Here is a 22,373-nt window from a genome sequence, read left to right as displayed (position 1 = left end):
TCAGCTACGGGCAGACGAGACGTTAGTAAAATGGCGAGGGCAGGATGAGGGACTTGCGCGCGGAAGTAAACATACGAAGAGAGTGGAGTTTATTCGACATGGCTAGCGCGAGACAGACTGTTGCCAATGACTCGTGTCGATGTGTTTTTGGTAATTTAAAACTGATTTTACCGCGGATTGGAACATATTCTCAGCTCTCCCGTTCACCATCTGTGTTGTTGAAGAGACGGCTTTCGACGCGCAAGAGTGACGTTGCTCGTGAAGAACACGTCACGCAAATAAACGAATCTGATTTGTCGATTGATTTTGTACCTGCTCGAAAGGCCGTTAATGGGATGGTTCCCAGACTATTTCTCTCAGTGTTTGAAAAATACAGGGAGAATAGTCTGGCAGAGCCAGGCAAGCCAGCATGAGGGAAAAAGACGCTGTCATAAATCGTCGTATTTCAAGCATGTCGTCATATGTCGAGATAAATGGCGAGTCAAATTTTACGTCGGATGTCAACAGGATCATATGTCGAGGTACCATTGTATTATGCCACATCATTTAATATCATAAATGAATAAAGTAAAAAAAAAACACTTAAAATTACACCCTTAAATTGCACTAAAATACGAAATACGCAATCTCCAATACAGTGTCAAGTTGCTACGGCTAATGGGGAGGAGCCCCACAAGGGGGGGGGGGGGGGGGGGGGGTTGTGCAGTACTATCATTTCAGATGGCCATTTCTTGTTGTTTCTGTGGCGTACATTTTGGCAGCCCTTGGGGGCCCCTTTATTGGCTAGGGACCCCAAGCGACTGCCTGGCTTGCCTCTCTGTGAGTCCCGCCTCTGCATTTTTATTCTGATCAGGCATTTAATCCCAATAGAAATGTCCATGTAAATGTCCCCACTGAATGTCAATCGTTCCACATCCACAAAAATGCAGCCACGATGAATCGACAGTGACCGTTAATAGAATCTGTGATGAATCGACTATCATTTGTGGCGGATAGCTAATCCACTAGCGAGCCCTACTCCCGCCTTCCAAACAAGAACATTTTCTTCTCACGCTTCTCAACTGAGTTTTTGCTGCGGCAGATGGTTTCCGAAAGGAGGCGTCGTTCTTCAGCGGGATGCCGCCGCCATCCCCCGCGCTCTTTCCTGTGACAGCTCCATCGCGGCGTTTCCGTTTGTGGGTGCGTTAGCGTCCTTAAGCCTCCTTACATAAGAGCAAATAAGCCCCCCGAGGCGCCTCTTGTTAGAAGCGGGGTCATTGAACGCATCTTGGCTACAATAATTCACTCACCCGCATATTTGCAGTTGACAAATTCATCCGGTTGTTTTTTTTGTTTTTGTTTTTTTTTTGTCAAACACAGCGCCTTGTTTTATGTCTGCCATTGACGGCGATAGACGTCAAATCTATTTAGACAAATGAGAAATGAGAGAAATGAGTCATGTTGAATCCGAAGAGTAAATCCTGCGCTTGGGGACGCTGGCACTCGTCAGATCTTTGCCAGGCATAGAGGACAAATTGGCCGCCAGAGTCCCACCGCTCTTTTTCAAGGACGCTACAAAAGAAATTGTCTACATTTAACTTCACAGCAGAAGGATGATTTGCCGCCACGTGATTCGACGTCCTTCATCGTCAAAGGCACCGAAAGAGTTCATAAATACTATAGCCCTTTAACCCTTGATGTCTAGATTTACTGTATATTTTACAAATACAGGAGCGCTGCCAGGGATTTTAGGCCCCATGAAAAGATATCACTTTGGGCCCCACCACCTGTGCCGGGACACACACACACATTTAGAGTATCAACTATGTAATTTCCTGCATTATGGTGAATCTTTACACACTAATTTGTGCATTTTTTGCATTAATTTAAGATGAAAATATATTTATGTAAACATACAGTGTATAGAGCAATAATGAATAGAATGATATCATCTATAAGAAATGTACTGAAGGCAATCTTTTACAATCTAAATTAAAGTTGCACCGACCACTATCGGCAGGGGGCGCCGATCCGGCTCGAATTGATGGTATTGGTATGCACGTTCTGCTGCTGGTTGGATTGTGTTTTTGTTGCAGACCTGGTCATGGTGGGCGTGTCCGACGTCTCACCTGAATCCAATGCCGGCTCATCAACACGGCATTTAAGCGCTGGTGATCTCTGAGAAGGCTGCCGAGATATTATTCTTGCTGGTCGCCATTTGACATCCTTGCATTTCGAGTAACATGCTATTTTGGTAATTTCGCCCCCTCCGTGGGTTTTGGTCGCCTGTCACTTTAGTTTTGTATGCCTCTACCTTGTGCAGGTATGTGAGTGTATTTTAGTTGTTTTATTGGCTCTGCCTAGCACCTTGGTTTACCTTCGCGTTTGTATATTGATCCCCATCGACCTCCTGTCATGGACCCGTTTTGTTATTTCCCCTTTTTGCCGCGATCGCGTGTTTTTTGTCCATCCATCCATCCATTATCTTCCGCTTGTTCCGGGGTCGGGTCGCGGGGGCAGCAGCTTTAACAGGGAAGCCCAGACTTCCCTCTCCCCAGCCACTTCAACCAGCTCCTCCGGCGGTATCCCAAGGCGTTCCCAGGCCAGCCGAGAGACATAGTCTCTCCAGCGTGTCCTGGGTCGTCCCCGGGGCCTCCCGCCTGTGGGACATGCCCGGAACACCTCTCCAGGGAGGCGTCCGGGAGGCATCCGAACCAGATGCCCGAGCCACCTCAGCTGGCTCCTCTCTACGCGGAGGAGTAGCGGCTCGACGCCGAGTCCCTCCCGGATGACCGAGCTTCTCACCCTATCTCTAAGGGAGAGCCCGGACACCCTGCGGAGGAAACTCATTTCGGCCGCTTGTATCCGGGATCTTGTTCTTTCGGTCACGACCCAAAGCTCGTGACCATCGGTGAGGGTAGGAACGTAGATCGACTGATAAATCGAGAGCTTTGCCTTTTGGCTCAGCTCCTTCTTCACCACTACGGACCGGTGCAGAGTACGCATTACTGCAGACGCCGCACCGATTCGCCTGTCGATCTCCCGCTCCCTCCTACCGTCACTCGTGAACAAGACCCCAAGATACTTGAACTCCTCCACTTGGGGCAGGATCTCATCCCCGACCCGGAGAGGGCACTCCACCCTTTGCCGACTGAGGACCATGGTCTTGGATTTGGAGGTGCTGATCTTCATCCCAACCGCTTCACACTCAGCTGCGAACCGCTCCAGTGAGAGTTGGAGGTCACGGCTTGATGAAGCCAACAGCACTAAATCATCTGCAAAAAGCAGAGATTCAATGCTGAGGTCACCAAACCAGACCCCCTCAACGCTTCGGCTGCACCTAGAAATTCTGTCCATAAAAATTATGAACAAAATCGGTGACAAAGGGCAGCCTTGGCGGAGTCCAACCCTCACTGGGAACGAATTCGACTTACTGCCGGCAATGCGGACCAAACTCTGACACCGGTCGTACAGGGACCGAACAGCCCTTACCAAGGGGCTCGGTACCCCGTACTCCCAGAGCACCCCCCACAGGACTCCCCGAGGCACACGGTCGAACGCCTTCTCCAGATCCACAAAACACATGTAGACTGATCGGGCGAACTCCCATGCACCCTCGAGGACCCTGCCGAGGGTGTAGAGCTGGTCCACTGTTCCACGGCCGGGACGAAAACCACACTGATCCTCCTGAATCCGAGATTCGACTTCTCGGCGGACTCTCCTCTCCAGCACCCCTGAATAGACTTTACCAGGGAGGCTGAGGAGTGTGATCCCTCTATAATTGGAACACACCCTCCGGTCCCCCTTCTTAAAAAGGGGGACCACCACCCCGGTCTGCCAATCCAGAGGCACTGTCCCCGATGTCCACGCGATGTTGTAGAGACGTGTCAGCCACGACACCCCTACAACATCCAGAGCCTTCAGGAACTCCGGGCGGATCTCATCTACCCCCGGGGCCTTGCCACCGAGGAGCTTTCCAACCGCCTCAGTGACTTCAACCCCAGAGATCGAAGAGCCCACCACGGAGTCCCCAGACTCTGCTTCCTCAAAGGAAGGCGTGTCGGTGGAATTGGGGAGGGCCTCGAAGTATTCTCCCCACCGGCTCACGACGTCCCGAGTCGAGGTCAGCAGTACACCATCTTCACTATACACAGTGTTAATGGTGCACTGCTTTCCCCTCCTCAGGCGCCGGATGGTGGACCAGAATTTCCTCGAAGCCGTCCGGAAGTCGTTTTCCATGGCCTCGCCGAACTCCTCCCATGTCCGGGTTTTTGCCCCGGCGACCGCCGAAGCCGCAGTCCGCTTGGCCAGCCGGTACCTGTCAGCTGCCTCCGGAGTCCCACAGGCCAAAAAGGCCCGATAGGCCTCCTTCTTCAGCTTGACGGCATCCCTTACCGCTGGTGTCCACCAGCGGGTTCGGGGATTGCCGCCACGACAGGCACCAACCACCTTACGGCCACAGCTCCGATCGGCCGCCTCAACAATGGAGGTGCGGAACATGGCCCACTCGGACTCAATGTCCCCCACCTCCCCCGGGACAAGGGAAAAGTTCTGCCGGAGGTGGATGTTGAAACTCTTTCTGACAGGGGATTCTGCCAGACGTTCCCAGCAGACCCTCACAATACGTTTGGGCCTGCCAGGTCTGGCCAGCATCTTCCCCCGCCATCGGAGCCAACACACCACCAGGTGGCGATCAGTTGACAGCTCCGCCCCTCTCTTCACCCGAGTGACCAAAACATGCGGCCGCAAGTCCGATGACACGATTACGAAGTCGATCATCGAACTGAGGCCTAGGGTGTCCTGGTGCCAAGTGCACATATGGACACCCCTATGTTTGAACATGGTTTTCGTTATAGACAAACTGTGACGAGCACAGAAGTCCAATAACAGAACACCACTCGGGTTCTGATCGGAGGGGCCGTTCCTCCCAATCACGCCCCTCCAGGTCTCACTGTCATTGCCCACGTGAGCGTTGAAGTAGAACGAGGGAGTCCCCAGAGGGGGCGCTCTCTAGCACACCCTCCAAGGACTCCAAAAAGGGTGGGTATTCTGAACTGCTGCTCGGTGCATAAGCGCAAACAACAGTTAGAACCCGTCCCCCCACCCGAAGGCGGAGGGAGGCTACCCTCTCGTCCACCGGGGTAAACCCCAACATACAGGCGCCAAGCCGGGGGGCAATAAGTATGCCCACACCTGCCCGGCGCCTCTCACCATGGGCAACTCCAGAGTGGAAGAGAGTCCAACCCCTCTCGAGAGGATTGGTACCAGAACCCAAGCTGTGTGTGGTGGAGAGTCTGACTATATCTAGTCGGAAGTTCTCTGCCTCACACACCAGCTCAGGCTCCTTCCCTGCCAGGGAGGTGACATTCCATGTCCCAAGAGTTAGCTTCAGCAGCTGGGGGTCGGACCGCCAAGGCCTGCCGCCCAACTCCCTACGCACCCGACCCCTTTGGCCCCTCCCACAGGTGGTGAGCCCATGGGAAGGGGAACCCACGTTGCCTTTTCGGGCTGAGCCCGGCCGGGCCCCATGGGGACAGGCCCGGCCACCAGACGCTTGCCTTCGAGCCCCACCTCCAGGCCTGGCTCCAGAGGGGGGCCCCGGTAACCCGCGTCCGGGCAAGGGAAACTGGGGTTCATTAATGTTGCTCATCATAAGGGGTCTTTTTGAGCCATACTTTGTCTGGCCTCTCACCTAGGACCTGTTTGCCATGGGTGACCCTACCAGGGGCTTAAAGCCCCAGACAACATAGCTCCTAGGATCATTGAGACACGCAAACCCCTCCACCACGATAAGGTGATGACTCATGGGGGGCGTGTTTTTTGTTTTGCATTTAATAAACTCTTGTACGCGTCCTTCAGTCGTTTGTTGTCTGTTGTGAGGTCCAACCTTGTTTCCGCGTTCGCGGACCCTAACATGGTATCGACGAATACCAACATTTAAGGCGCCGATACCATCTACTGGCATCACTTGAACACAACTTTACTGTCCTTCCCAAGTTCCTAAATTCCCAAATCCCGATGCATTACGTCCCTATAATTTTGTCTTGTCTTTGCCTAACGAAATAAACATCTTTTCTTCTGGAATATGTGTGTTCACAACTATGCAAATTCTCAATCAGTTAGCAATTACGATCAGAAAGGTTGAGACTAGGGTTGTTCCGATCATGTTTTTTTGCTCCCGATCCGATCGTTTTAGTTTGAGTATCTGCCGATCCTGATATTTCCCGATCCGATTGCTTTTTTTTTTTTGCTCCCAATTCAATTCCAATGATTCCCGATAATTTTTCCCGATCATATACATTTTGGCAATGCATCAAGAAAAAAATGAATAAAACTCGGACGAATATATACATTCAACATACAGTACATACTGTAAGTACTGTATTTGTTTATTATGACAATAAATCCTCAATATGGCATTTACATTATTAACATTCTTTCTGTGAGAGGGATCCACGGATAGAAATACTTGTAATTCTTAAAGGATAAATATGACTATATATTGTGACTAAATATTGCCATCTAGTGTATTTGTTTAGCTTTCAGTAAACGATACTGCAGCCATTTAACTTCTGCCCAAATGCATGATGAAGAAATGTGGGGGTATACTCACTTTTGCGATACACTGTAAGACTTTGAGACGTCACTCGGTGCGGGTTAGCATGTCGGCTAGCTGTTACGCCTCTTGGTTTGTTTACATTGTCCGAAGCCGGTACAGGGAAATGACAAAAGCCTAACTACGGTGGCATAAAATACCGATCGGGAGGTGAGACAATAAAGGTGAAGTCAACAGTTTTGACCATTATGGAGTAATTTTGCCATGTCGTACTGAATAAATGCATTTTTATTATTTCATATTATTTTCATATCATTTAGCACAAGACTTATTTGTCATGACCATACCATTTATTTAGCAATTGGGGAAAAATACTTGTATATAAAGAATATCCTGTAAAAATGTTAGAGTAGAGAGACTGAAACAGTGACATTTTGCGTCTCTCTTCATCGCATTTTCCTCGTTCTGAATAATTCCCCCTCAATGAGCTGAATTCTAAATCAGATGAAACCATGACCCTGCCAACGTCACCCTCCTGTTGGGGACGCCAGAGCCCTGTAATAGTAGGCGTGGCTAAACGGCGGATTAAAAGACTCATTTCTCGTCATCTGCGGTTTGCCAAATTGTCTCAAAATATGATTCTAATTCACAATAATGCTATTTAAGACTATTTTTATCCTGTCGTAGGCACTTTAGCCTAATGTCAAAAATACTGAACTTTTTTTGCCTTTGATCATAGAGCTACAAACCTGTCAATCATTGTTAACTTTAAGTGCCACATGCAAGCTGTACTGGTGACCAAGAAAAACAGTTTGGTCACACTGCTCAGCAAAAAGGAAGGTGAGAGACTGACGCTGTACAAGCATGAAGCAGAAAAACATAAATATATTTTTTCAATTAAAAACCCGATCCTATTCACCCGATTCCGGTCCTCTGAAAAATAGCGCGATCCACCCGATTTCCGATCACGTGATTGGATCGGGACATCTCTAGTACCTTCAGGCATCATGGGTTTAAGAACACAAATGGCATAGCAACGTGTGTAGAAACATTATAGCAGTTATTAAACATGATTTCTTTATTCTCGACGGAGGAGGACTCAAATTTGAGGATCTGAGAGGAGTGGCGCTAACCTCTGGCCGCTCCCGTGCGTCAATTGGAATGGCTTTAAAAATATCTTCTCAACGGCGCGCACCTTCTGACACCAACGAGCTCGCTCTTTCTAATCCCTCTTTGCGCCTTTTTCATCCTCGTCATCGTCAGCTCAGCCACTTGCCGCGCCGCTCCCGGGGGTTCTATTTTTAGCTTTTGCTCATTTTTAGCCTGCGGGCTCTTCTTTTATAGAGCCCTTGTCGGATCAGACGGCGAAAAGACTCACATTCTCATAAAAATGTCAAGACCATATGAAATGCTATTGTGTCACAGCAACATTGTTGGTGATAGATGTCCAATCGTCCTTCTGTCAATGAGTTTGTCACTTGTAGACATCCGATCCATTTGAAGTGGGTGGGTGGCAGCGAATGTTAATTTGCTAGCTTAAAAGAGAGAAAAATATACACTAAATACCGGATAAAACAAAATATAAAATCTTTGAGTCACATCATAACAATTCATGCAACCATAAATTTTGAACAATTTCAATTTCATTAGAAAACTATACTTCTATACATACAGCCGACAAACAGACTTTGTCTCAGCCCATCGCAGTATCTAATCGTTGCGTCTTGGTGTTTTGCAGTGGAGGCGGAACTCCGACCGGCCGGCGAAGATGGCGGGCGGCCCAAGCCCAAGGACAGAAACAAGCCGGCGGAGGACGCCTTCCAGCAGGACGTGGAGCACTACCTCACCACGGGCTACCTCCACATCGCCGAAAGGAGAGGTGACACTCGGGCCCCGTCTGTCAGAAACTACAGTGGTGCAACTCCATTTTTAGACAAAATTCTCATGTCACCTTCCATTTCATAGTTTAGAGTGCTATAAAATTCATCTAAATTCTATGAAATGAGACCAGCTAACCTGTTGGCTACCATTGACAGCGCTAGACCATTTTGACCAGCGCCTGGTCCAATGGACCTATCGGAAAACCACGCCCCAAATCACAAGTCGGTCAACCAGCCGGAGAGTTTCTTAGGAATACCATGTCATCATCAGTGTTGTTAATAATGGTGTATGAGTATAACGGTGATATAGTATAACTAGGGGTGTAACGGTACACAAAAATCTTGGTTTGGTACGTACCTCGTTTTTGAGGTCACGGTTCGGTTCATTTTCGGTACAGAAAAAAAACAAAATGCAAAATATAAATTTGCTGGTTGTTTATGACATACTTTTGTGCTTTCAATAATAGGAATATTAGTCTATACAAAGCTAGAATTCTGCTCAAAAAGTAGCGGGTATTTAAAGGTAATCCAACAACAATTTGCCTATCAGACTCCGCGTATTGGTCAGCTTTCTTTCTGAAAGAAAGAAGAAAAGAGAAGTCCTGTGTGAAGAGAAAAGCAATCCTGATGACAAAGATTTTAACATGTATTTTACAAATGAAATGAAACTTTTTTTTCTTTTCTTTTGAACGGTTTTGAAAAGCTTTATTGGTGGATTTTCTCAAGTTAAAGCGCCACACAGATATTAATAAATTTAACTGTGTAAGCAGGATGTGTGTATTATTCTTATTATTTAATTACAATTGCTCATTTCAATTTATTTTATTTATTATTTATTTTATTATGTGTTTATATTTTACAAATGTGATGTAGTTTTTATTTATATTGTATATTTTATGTTATATAACTTTAGTTCCTATGTGATTAGTTCCTACTTGTTTTGTTGTGGAAGGACAGTTTTGTATAGAACACGGGGCCGTGTTGGTTATTATTATAGCAGAGAAGACAGCAGTATATCAACAAAGACAAGTTAACTGTGCCCCGATCTAACACTCAAGAGATCTGATGGACTCAAAAAGTAGGTTACGATTGCATATTAGTTTGAAAATCGACCGGATCCACCGTATTATTACACGAGTGACTTCCGGCCTGATCCTAGCTAGTAGTACTGACGCAGGAGGGCCGCGTCTTGCGTCAAATAATAAACTCTGCCGTTCTTTTCGCGTGTGTCGCGTTGAGCCGCTTCTGGGACGCATCTAACACGCGGCCGCACTGCGACTGGTGTGCATTGGCTGATTGACTCTTACGCCAGCGTTTCACTGCGTTCTCGCGGCGGCCACGTTGTCGCGCCGTTTAGGTGTCTGGACTGTCCTACCGTGTTGGTCCTCATTATAGTAGAGAAGACGGAGTAAATATAATCTACACAAAGAAACTGTAACCCGATCGACTCACAGCCTCGAAAAGTAACGGTTATATTACGTCAGAAACCCGTTCGGTACGCGTCCGTTCCGAACCAACTATCACGTACCGAAACGTTTCAATACTATTACATGTACCGTTACACCCTTAAGTATAACGGCGTTATTTTTATCAGTAGTGCGTCATCTAATTAATTACTTAATTACACTAGTCTACCGTGGCACACCGGCTGAAAAACACGGACATAAACAACTGAATGTCAAGACAGTCACCCAAGGACAATAATGCTTGCTCAAAGGTAAGTTAAAAATATTGGTAGCATGTAGTAAAAACGTAGACTGAACCATTAAAGGGAGCCTCGCACTTAATGACTTCTAGGCTCTAATAAGTCACAATTGTTCTCTTTCACTAAAATATCTTATTAGAAACACAAATGCCATCGATTTAAAAACCTATAATATTTAGTACATGTTTTGACCTACGGAGGGCGCCAAGGCTGCTGCCCAAATTGGTGGGAGGGCCCGGGAATGATCCAAGACACGCTGGAAAGACCATGTCTCTCAGCTGACCTGGGAATATCTTGGGATCCCGTAGGAGGATCTGGTTGAAGTGGCTGGGGAGAGGGAAGTCTGGGCTTCCCTGCTAAAGCTGATGCCCCCGCGACCCGACCCCGGATTAAGCGGCAGACGATGGATGGATGGATGGATGGATGGATGGATGGATGGAAGTGCACCATGGATGGATGGAAGTGCACCATGTTTTACGCGCGCAATACACGCTGGGGGTGATGACACGGTTGGGCTGGACTGGGAGAATAGCTGTGCTAGCTAGCAAGCAAAGCTAATATGACGACGAGCATGATTTTGTCACATTCTGCTGCTGGTCAGATTGTTTTGTTACAGAGCTATGGATCGAGTTCCCAACGTCGTACCTGCATCCAATTCCAGATCAACAGCAGTGTCTTTAAACTGATCCTAGGCGGCTTGCCGAGATAGTGACTTTGCTGCCAATTGATAGTTTGCACTCTTGACCCCTTCGTTGCGAGTTGCGTCTTTGTTTTGGTTTTTCCATTCGTCTGCCTCTAACCGGGGTTTTCCCTCGTTTTTTTTTTTTTTTTTAAATTGACCCAAACCTGTCACGGACCCTTTTTGTTTCTCCCTTTTCGCGATCGCGTTTTTTTTTTTGTGGGTTCAAAAAAACATTTTACCCAATCCCTCTTGTTGTTGGCTTGCTTCTGCATTTGGGGACTGTAATACTTTCAGGTTTTACCACACAGAGGTAGACAACGCAGGTGGGCTGCGATTGCTTTGTAAGGTGATAGATTTTGTGTTGGTTCCCTCCTAGTGTGTCCCTGTGATTGCCCATTGATTTCACCTGTTGTTCCTGCTCCTAGGGTATCCTCCAACTTGCATCTTCCTGTGTCCCACCCACCTGTTCCTCATGTCAGATAAACCTGTATATTAACTCCAAGTTACTGTTCACTCCTTGTTGCGTCCTTGTCCATGTGCACGTCAGCGTCTGTTCTCAGCAGTTTTCTCCGTCCAAGCCCTTGTGTTCCTCGAAGTAAGTTTTTGATACCAAGCCTTTTGTTAGTGACCTGAGTTGTGTTTGCTTCTGTGTTTTTTTTTAATCTCCTGTTTTATTCACCTCTCTCTTTTCCTGCAATTGGGTCCACACCACCTGCCAACCCGCGTACTTGACATAAGGAAAATCATGACTCTGACATCTCGCAGAAGGATAGTCCTGTGGTCTATGTGCTCATCTATGTCTATGCACTCGCTTGCTCCATCCGCTCTCCCGATTGGTTCTTTTGCCCTTCCCTCCTAGAACTGTTAGTTTTTGTTAGGAATGACGTTCGGATAGGCTTTAGGATATGGTAGGACTTTGTTAGGATGTGTTAGGAAATGTAAAGACTTCGTTGGCAGGCCAATCGGCGCAAGGTGCATCTGGGGACAAGGCATAACAGCAGATGTTGCACGGGAAACTCTGGTTCTAATCCCGCTGTAGACCTTCATTTAATTAGTAAATGGTGTTATACTTGTATAGCGCTTTTCTACCTCTCAAGGTACTCAAAGCGTTTTACACTACATTGCCGTCTACCTACTGGTGACACAGCACCAGGAGCAATGCGGGGTTCAGTATCTTAATCAAGGATACTTAGGCAAGTTCATCAGGGTGGAGAATCGAACCCACAGCCTCAGGGTTGGGGGACAACTACTCCACCACTGAGCCACGCCATCCTCATTTAATTGCTTTTGCTGCTCGTTTTGTGAAAAATCGAGAGTGCTGTCCTGCCCATCATTTTTTCCGCTTGGGTTCAAATCGGAAGGGCATAACCGACGACATGTTTATGTAGCTAAAGAGTGACACTGTGGAAGCCCAGCAGCACTGCCCAGTGACCTCACCGCCCAGAGTGCATTGCGTCGTCAGTAATAATGGCGACCTACTAGTTAAACTAATTTTACAAATTTTGTCAAAACGAAAGCATTAAGAGAGGTTTTAATATCAAATTATTATAACTCATACTAACATTTATCTTTTAAGAATTACATGTGTTTCTATCCGTGGTACCCTTTAATGTTACCATAGTTTGCTAACATTTAACTGCCTTCTTTTTTACTAGCCTGTCACTACACAAATAGAATAAAATATAACTAATCTAAGCCGTCAAGACCCCAGCACTGAAAGTCCAAAGTAAACTCCACAAACTTTCTATCAAAAAAGGAAGATGTACTTATGTTTAGTCACAGACGCACACGAAGGAAAGTTCTCACGCACACACCTAGCATTTGGCTGCGGTCAACTCGAATGCACGCCGCTCTCTCAACGTTGAACATTTATTCACATCGTATTCATGTTGCGCATGTATGTTTATGATGTAAGTTGTTTATTTAGCACCTTTGGATAATATTGACAATCAAACTTGAATGTAAAAGACCACTTATTCATCGCCACAAAAGCTTCGGAAGACAAATCTGACAGAACACATGACATAACGTTACTAAGTAGCTAACGCAAATTCATAGAAATTTGAACTCCCGCCATCATCCATAAATCGTTCGTTCACTCACTGTCACTGAGAGAATTTGACAGAGCCTTGGGTTAACCAAGTTTTACAATGGGGGCGGGGCTTTGCGATAGGTCATTTGAATTAGACGTCTCACACTGTCAATGGCAGCCACCCCAATGCAAATGTATTTGATGTTAATCGCTGTCAATGGCAGTGAATGAATTAAATCATTAAGTCCACCGTTGTTAAACGTAAAGTAAAAGTATTTTCTTCTTTTCAACTCGTTCACTTCCACTGACAATAAGTCAAATCCCATTTTAACCGCGATGGCTGGAATCGTGTTTCATTGTTAATTTGACAGTCCAAACTGGATTGGACATCAATCACTGTCAATGTCAGCCATTGAGTCAATTAGAAAATTAAAAGGTAATGAAAATGTTAGCCCACTGTAGTTCATAGAGAGTGAAACAACCTAACCCTTCCCCCATGGTCTTCTTCTTCTTCTACTTTGTTGTGCTGTTCCTCCCACATGGCCCTGCGCCGCTCTCCTCACTTCCTTGAGGTACGGTAGCCAATAGCGTCTTGTCTCATTGCGCCGCACCAGCCAATCAGCTCCCGGGTCTCCCTTCTTCACCTTGACCACGGAGTTACCCTGACTTACGAGTACATTGCTTAGTCTTTTTTTTTTTTTTACCTATTGTGGGTTTTCCCATAGAAATTGGAGAGTTAAGAGCAAATTGGCCTCGTGAGCAGAGGTGGGTAGAGTAGCCAAATTGACTCTAGTAAAAGTAGCGTGACTTCAAAATAACATTACTCAAGTAAAAGTAAAATTAATCATCCAAAGAATGTACATGAGTAAAAAAAAGTATTTGTTTAAAAAAATACTAAAGTAATGAGTAACAATGTGACTAACTGCTTACAATTTCAAGATTGAACCTATCACATGAGCATATTAGGCAAAAAAAAAAAAAATTGACAAAAATCATCGAATTCAGCTTAGAAAATTACCTGTCCAATGAGAATGAGTACCCTCTAGTGGCCAAAAAACATATTTCATACCGTGAAATTAAAATAATCATATCTCCCGTTTTCTGTGGTCTATCTGTGCCAAATAAAAAATACGAGAGACCTTGCAATCTGTGCTTTCGAGTAATGTTGACTATATGTCAAATAGTTTCATATATTTTATTGACCGTAATCATAGGTCCTTCGCCTGCAAGCTTGCGTGTGTGGTCATATGACTGTATTGTTACGTCTGATTGGTATAATGGAGTCATTTGGTTATTGTTGTGACATCTAATTGGTGAAACTGGTAGAGTCTCAGTGCTGTCAAAATAAAGTAAAATCTTTTTCTTTTTTTTTTTCTTTTTTTTTTTATTAAAAAAAACCCTGTCGTGTTCAGCTGCTTAGACACAGAGAATAGGAATCTGAGTGTTTTTATGGCAGTGGTGGATGAAGTACTTACTTTTTTTTTTTTTTTTTAACCTAAGTAAAAGTACAGATACAGGTGCAAAAAAATATTTAAGTGAAAAAATTGACTCATGTAAAAGTACAAAAGTATTTGCTTTAAAGTTTACAAGTAAAAACTAAAACTATTTTCTCCTGATGCAAAAATGTAATAGACGTATATATACAGTGCCTTGCAAAAGTATTCGACCCCCTTGAACCTTGCAACCTTTCGCAACATTTCAGGCTTCAAAACATAAAGATATAAAATTTTAATTTTTTGTCAAGAATCAACAACAAGTGGGACACAATCGTGAAGTGGAACAAAATTTATTGGATAATTTAAACTTTTTTAACAAATAAAAAACTGAAAAGTGGGGCGTGCAATATTATTCGGCCCCCTTGCGTTAATACTTTGTAGCGCCACCTTTTGCTCAAATTACAGCTGCAAGTCGCTTGGGGTATGTTTCTACCAGTTTTGCACATCGAGAGACTGACATTCTTGCCCATTCTTCCTTGCAAAACAGCTCGAGCTCAGTGAGGTTGGATGGAGAGTGTTTGTGAACAGCAGTCTTCAGCTCTTTCCACAGATTCTCGATTGGATTCAGGTCTGGACTTTGACTTGGCCATTCTAACACCTGGATACGTTTATTTTTGAACCATTCCATTGTAGATTTGGCTTTATGTTTTGGATCATTGTCCTGTTGGAAGATAAATCTCCGTCCCAGTCTCAGGTCTTGTGCAGATACTAACAGGTTTTCTTCCAGAATGTTCCTGTATTTGGCTGCATCCATCTTCCCGTCAATTTTAACCATCTTCCCTGTCCCTGCTGAAGAAAAGCAGGCCCAAACCATGATGCTGCCACCACCATGTTTGACAGTGGGGATGGTGTGTTCAGGGTGATGAGCTGTGTTGCTTTTACGCCAAACATATTGTTTTGCATTGTGGCCAAAAAGTTCAATTTTGGTTTCATCTGACCAGAGCACCTTCTTCCGCATGTTTGGTGTGTCTCCCAGGTGGCTTGTGGCAAACTTTAAACGAGACTTTTTATGGATATCTTTGAGAAATGGCTTTCTTCTTGCCACTCTTCCATAAAGGCCAGATTTGTGCAGTGTACGACTGATTGTTGTCCTATGGACAGACTCTCCCACCTCAGCTGTAGATCTCTGCAGTTCATCCAGAGTGATCATGGGCCTCTTGGCTGCATCTCTGATCAGTTTTCTCCTTGTTTGAGAAGAAAGTTTGGAAGGATGGCCGGGTCTTGGTAGATTTGTAGTGGTCTGATGCTCCTTCCATTTCAATATGATGGCTTGCACAGTGCTCCTTGAGATGTTTAAAGCTTGGGAAATCTTTTTGTATCCAAATCCGGCTTTAAACTTCTCCACAACAGTATCTCGGACCTGCCTGGTGTGTTCCTTGGTTTTCATAATGCTTTCTGCACTTTAAACAGAACCCTGAGACTATCACAGAGCAGGTGCATTTATACGGAGACTTGATTACACACAGTTGGATTCTGTTTATCATCATCGGTCATTTAGGACAACATTGGATCATTCAGAGATCCTCACTGAACTTCTGGAGTGAGTTTGCTGCACTGAAAGTAAAGGGGCCCCACTTTTCAGTTTTTTATTTGTTAAAAAAGTTTAAATTATCCAATAAATGTTGTTCCACTTCACGATTGTGTCCCACTTGTTGTTGATTCTTGACAAAAAAATAAAATTTCATATCTTTATGTTTGAAGCCTGAAATGTGGCGAAAGGTTGCAAGATTCAAGGGGGCCGAATACTTTTGCAAGGCACTGTATGTGTGTATATATATATATATATATATATATATATATATATATATATATATATATATATAGAGAGAGAGAGAGAGAGAGAGAGAGAGAGAGAGAGAGAGAGAGAGATATACAGTATATATACACACATGCAGAGATCTGAGACAATATTAAAATAAACAACCAGAAAATTCATTGACTGCTCAGTTTTATTTAAAAATGTGCAGAATGGAAAAAATGACTGCACTGTAAGCAGAAGCTTAAAAGCTCAAAAACTCCAAAATTTAGCTTAATGGTGGATTGCAAGCAACTATCGGGTGCATAACGCCACCTACTGTACAAGAACGTGGTGGTTTTTTATTGGTCAATATCTTGTTCACCTGCCTAATCTTGCTTGTACTTGCGTTGCTGCCTCTAGTGCTCAGTTATGGCCAGGGTTTGAAATAACGCCGTTATAAATAACGTCGTTACATAACGGCGTTATTTTTGTCAGTAACGGGGTAATCTAACTAATTATTTTTTCCGCCATTACAATGCCGTAACCGTTACTGACAGTCAAAAGTGTTGCGTTACTTACTTTGAATGAATTGAAGAAACTACCAGCCGTAGCGAGTCTACTCTGCTCTGTTTATTTGTCATCCAAGACTTGGGGTGCGTTCAGGTTCACGGCAATGAAAATAGTAAACACACATAGCCTACCTTTGCAAGAACGATGGAGTTGCCATTTGATACGGTCATAATGTGCAGGTCCTGCACCCATCCGCAGCAAAACTGTTCGTAGCTTTGTAGCGATTTGTAATTTCGGAATCGCTGATGAGTTCAGTAACATACACCAAACAATAAATACAGCAGAATGTCCATTTCGTGTAATTGTGGAAGTCCGTCGACATCTTTACTCCATTTGTCTTCGACTTGCTCGTAAGGGTCAACATTGTTCACATCCTTAAGTTTGATCACATATCTGTTCATTGCCTTAGTAACGAGTTTGTCTCTTTATCGAACTGGCAAGTTTAATGTCCTGCGAGCCAGACCTGCTTCCAATATGGCTGCGTTGTTGTCAAATCTCACGTGATCCCCCATTCTGTGACGTAAACGCTCGAGCCTAATCGCGCACGTACTTCAGAGCCAGTGTTTTCACACACAAACCGGAACAGCGCGTGCGGCAAACACACACACACCAAACAGATGAAGAGGGATATGATGGCAGAGCATTCAGAGGAAATTTTGTCCTTTACGAGGTGTAGATATAAACACTATTTCAAGTTGGTCGAAATTAAAGGAAAGAACGTGCATGTAAGTGTAATTTATGTCCCGGGGCAAAGCTTTTGTCGACATCTGTGGGAAGCAATTCAAATCTGTTTATTTTTGTTGCACGTCAAGTGTAGGATAAATCTGTTGCTGGTGAGGTGCAATAAATATTACAAGGTTCTATAACACAACTACCTGTCTGTTCTTCTCTATTCAACTGACTCGAATACTGCTCAGAAAATTTCAAATTCTTTGACATACAACAACTTCTTTTTAAAGTAATGGAAATAGTTACTTTCCCTGGTAACTAGTTATTTTACTATAGAGTAATTCAGTTACTAACTCAGTTACTTTTTGGAAAAAGTAGTAACTATAACTAATTACTTTTTTAAAGTAACGTGCCAAGCACTGGTTATGGTATAGTTGCACGGGGTTACTGATTGAGGCATGAAAACAAAGCTATCAATTCACAATGAAAAAAAAAAGAAAACAAACAAAAGTAACGTGTAACGCAGGCGACTATTTAAAAGGTAGTGGAGTAAAAAGTACAGATAACTGCTGTAAAATCTAGTAACATAAAAGTAAAAAGTACCACTTCATTTTTGTATTCAAGTACAGTACAGATACACGAAAATGTACTTAAGAACAGAAACAAAGTACTTTTACTTTGTTGCATTCCACCACTGCCTTATGATCTGAACAGTTTTAATGTATCACATGGGAATTTGATATACTCCCATTATGATTGTTCATGATGTTTTATTCATTAGCCTAAAGTAGCAGAGTAGTAGCAGCACATTTTCTCTACACATCTACTCAAGTAAAAGTAAAAAGTGTGTGACTTTACTCTGGAAGTAAATTTTTCCAAAAACTTACTCAAATAATGTAACGAAGTAAACGTAACAACTTACTACCCACCTCTGCTGGTAAGTCAAGGTAGCCCTATATCACAAAACAAGCCTGAAAGTGTGTGACGCATGCAGCCTAAATTGAAAGTTGTTTGCTTTGCTCCATGCCGCCCCCCGCTGGGCGGCCGCTGAACGCGACTCTCTTAACGACGGCTTTTGCGGGTGCGGCGGCAGGGCCAACAGGCAGCATGTCGTCCATGGAGGTTAACGTGGACCTGCTGGAGCAGATGGACCTGATGGACATGTCGGACCACGAGGCGCTCGACGTCTTCCTGCACTCTGGCGGCGAAGACAACAGCGCCGCCTCGCCCGTCGCAGGTCCTCTCACGTTTCTTCAAATTCATGTTAAATAGATTAAATGTTATACAAATATATATACAGGTAGTCCCCGGGTTACGTCATACCCGATTTATGTGAATACGACTTTAAGACTCCTGAATCTCCTTATTTTTTTATGAGCTTTTTATCGTTGAAAATTCTTGTGAGTAAATGCTTAAATCCCAGAATTCTTTATAGATATGGATGTAAAACAGTCTCGATTCTTGGTTAAAAGCAAAAAAAAATCTGTACAGTTAGCATTAATTTTATGTAAATATGTTGAAGTACAATTCTAGTCTGTTAGTGAATGTACAGTGCCCTCCATAATTATTGGCACCCCTGAAAAAGATGTGTTTTTTAGCTTCTAATATTTTTTTAATCAAATAATATGGGACCTTAATGGAAAAAAAGAGAAAAATCCAACCTTCAATACAAGTGCATTCATTCAGTGGGGAAAAAAATCCCACATAAAGAAATAATTATTTGACATCAAATAATGTGTGTCACAATTATTAGCACCCCTGGTGTTAATACTTTGTACAACCCCTTTTTGCCAACAAAACAAGGTCTGGCATTTCTGTGTAGATTTGGCCATATGTTTAGAGTTATTGTCTTGCTGAAAGACCCAGTGACGACCCAGCGTCAGCTTTCGGGCAGAGGGCAACAGATTTTGATTTAAAATGTCCTGGTATTTCAAAGCATTCATGATGCCATGCACCCTAACAAGGTTCCCAGGGCCTTTGGAAGTGAAACAGCCCCACAGCATCACTGACCCACCCCCATACTTCACAGTGGGTATGAGGTGCTTTTCAGCATGCGCATCTTTCGTGGCACGCCAGACCAACTTAAAGTGTTTGTTGCCAAAAAGCTCAATCTTGGTCTCGCACAAAAATACACATGGTCCCAGGCTTCAAACATATGGCCAAATCTACACAGAAATGGTTCACCAGACACCATTACAACCATGACACCAAGTTCACCAGTTGTTCAATAAAAAATGTTTTTCTTTATCAAAGGGTAATAACTTGTGATTGTTATACGTTACACAATGTTACAGAAAATAATACAATTTTGTTCCTGTCTTGTAATCATTTTATTTGTGTGGCTTGGGTCTAAACTAAATGAAAAATGCCTCTAAAAAGGTACAGGTTTGGTTTTGCTAAAATTAGAGGCTATTTTCAAAATTTGAGTTAAGCAGGAAATAATTGTTAAATGTAATTTCTTTGTGTTTCAGGTCAAACAGTCTATAAAATAAGGAATATGTACACACACACACACACAGTATATATATATATATATATATATATATATATAGATAAAAATGATCGCGTTAACGGGCGGTAATTATTTTTTAAAATTAATCACGTTAAAATATTTAACGCAATTAACGCACATGCCCCGCTCAGACAGATTTAAATGACAGTACCGTGACATGCCAACATGTTAATTGTGTTTTGTGGAGTTTTGCCGCCCTGTGCTGGCGCTTGGGTGCGACTGATTTTATAGGCTTCAGCACCCATGAGCATTGTGTAAGTAATTATTGACGTCAACAATGGCGGGCTACTAGTTTATTTTTTGATTGAAAATTTTACAAATTTTATTAAAACGAAAACATTAAGAGGGGTTTTAATATAAAATTTCTATAACTTGTACAAGCATTTATCTTTTAAGAACTACAAGTCTTTCTATCCATGGATCGCTTTAACAGAATGTTAATAATGTTAATGCCATCTTGTTGATTTATTGTTATAATAAACAAATACCGTTCTTATGTACCGTATGTTGAATGTATATATCCATCTTGTGTCTTATCTTTCCATTCCAACAATAATTTACAGAAAAATATGGCATATTTTATAGATGGTTTGAATCGCGATTAATTGCGATTAATTACGATTAATTAATTTTTAAGCTGTAATTAACTCGATTAAAAGTTTTAATTGTTTGACAGCCCTAAGATATATATATATATATATATATATATATATATATATATATATATATATATATATATATATATATATATATATATATATATATATATATATATATATATATATATATGTATACATACAGTATAAGCATTACAGCAGTAAAGAAAAGTGGAAAATAGAATTTAAAAGTCGTGACCTCAAACTTTTTGGGAAACAAAAGTGTTTTCATATGTCAATGCGACGAAACAAACTAGGATGTGCAAAATAGAACGAGCAAAATATGTTATACATGGTGTTATCTTTAATATATTACCACAGGTAGGCGAATCAAGTAAATCTAGACATTCTCTGGAAAAATAGTATTCTTGTTGTGAAAAAAGAAAAGCCTAATCATCTTGCATTTCGATGTAAAAGTCTATTCTCGTGCCAATGCTAACACAAACATGAAACTTTAACTCCACATGGGAAAGTTCCCTTCTGCGTAACAGTTTACATCGTTTTCAGTTGTCGCCTTAACACTCCAAATGTAAAACGAGCATTTAGATATATGTTATAATGCAATGACATAATCAAACTAGCACTTAGATAAGCGATTTCATCCATTTTCCCATAAATGTCGCAATTACCGCTGTCAGTTCCATTGAAAACCACCACAGCGCTGCTTGTGCTTGGAACTACCCACACCCTACAGCTGGGGTGCTCAAGTCCAGTCTTCAAGAGCCCCTTTCCAGCTTGTTTTCCATTTCTCCCTCCTCCAACACACCTGACTCAAATAATCAGGATCATTATCAGGCTCCTGCAGAGCTGATCATTTGATTCAGGTGTGTTCAAGGAAGGAGACATGGAAAACAAGCTGGATAGGGGCTCTCGAGGACCGTACTTGGGCACCTCTGTGCTACAGGAACCACGTGACCACCTGCGGCGACATCAAAGAGTGTCGCGACTCTCTTTATACTGCTCTGGTCGTAACCCGAAAACTACCTGTATTAACCTATTAGTAATATTTGTATGTATTAGTATTAAATGAGTGCCCTTACGCTAAAAAATGTGAAACCTTGTTTTTCGTTTAGGACCAGAGTCATTGAGCAGCGAGATCAGCCTTCAGGTTCCCACTCAGGCAGAGTTGCGCCACAAGTTGTCGTCTTTGTCATCGGCATGCGCCCGCGACGAAGACGAAGAAGAGGAGGACGATGAGGAGGAAGGTTCCGGGAGGACCACCAGGAGGCGGAGGAGGAAGAGGGCGCCTCCGCCGTCGTCCGCACCAGACGTTTGAGGACGACGGCCGCCACGTGACCTCTACCTTAAACAGTAACGTTCTTCCCCCCTAAACATTTTCTTCCTCTTGTGGCGCTCAGGTCCCCATCTTGTGGTATTATTTGGATTCCCAAAAAGGAAAAAAAGAGGCACGTGACGGCGATCGCCAAATGTGAAATGTGACCTACTGCCGAGCAAATGCTTACGTTCCCTTAATGGTTTTTGTTCCCCTTTGGCGAGGTTTTCTTCGGACGTGCGACTTGATCCGTGGCTTCCATCTTGCGTACACGACCACAAAGTTAAGCGTGTTCCCAGACGAGCCACTTTGAGCTTGATGTATTTACATCCATAACTGCCAATGTGTAGCGTCTCTTTGTTCTTGTTGTTATCCTGCTGACAAGACTTGTTCGGGCGCGGCGCATTCAAGGACCTTTCAATTTCTTCATAGTTAATAAAAGACCGTGCGTGCTTGTTCAATGGGTACTGAATATATCCAAGTATACACTTTTACAGCGCCTTTCAGGTCTTATAAATACAATGACTTATATACAAATACATCATGTACAACAGAAAAACATGGCTCCAAATTGTGTCTTATCATTTTAAATGTGTAGATTTACACCAGGGTTGGTTGGCAAAGT

The 22,373-nt window shown here is 43.4% G+C and overlaps 1 protein-coding gene across 2 annotated transcripts in view; it reads left to right on the top strand.

The window, feature by feature from the left end:
* Nucleotides 1–22,373, top strand: part of LOC130910637 (dysbindin-like) — a 48,219-nt gene extending 25,846 nt beyond the window's left edge. The window contains exons 2-4 of one of the 2 annotated variants that reach the window (XM_057828099.1): nucleotides 8,274–8,414; nucleotides 18,401–18,544; nucleotides 21,549–22,373. In XM_057828099.1, coding sequence (XP_057684082.1) covers nucleotides 8,274–8,414; nucleotides 18,401–18,544; nucleotides 21,549–21,751 — 488 coding nt within the window. In that variant the 3' untranslated portion in view covers nucleotides 21,752–22,373. The remainder of the gene's footprint in view (nucleotides 1–8,273; nucleotides 8,415–18,400; nucleotides 18,545–21,548) is intronic. The other variant, XM_057828101.1, reaches the window with a different exon arrangement.

Source organism: Corythoichthys intestinalis, chromosome 22, assembly GCF_030265065.1.
Source record: "Corythoichthys intestinalis isolate RoL2023-P3 chromosome 22, ASM3026506v1, whole genome shotgun sequence".
Classification (NCBI taxonomy): domain Eukaryota; kingdom Metazoa; phylum Chordata; class Actinopteri; order Syngnathiformes; family Syngnathidae; genus Corythoichthys; species Corythoichthys intestinalis.
The sequence above is the reverse complement of the archived record's forward strand: the minus strand, read 5'-3'. Positions and strand labels throughout refer to the sequence as shown.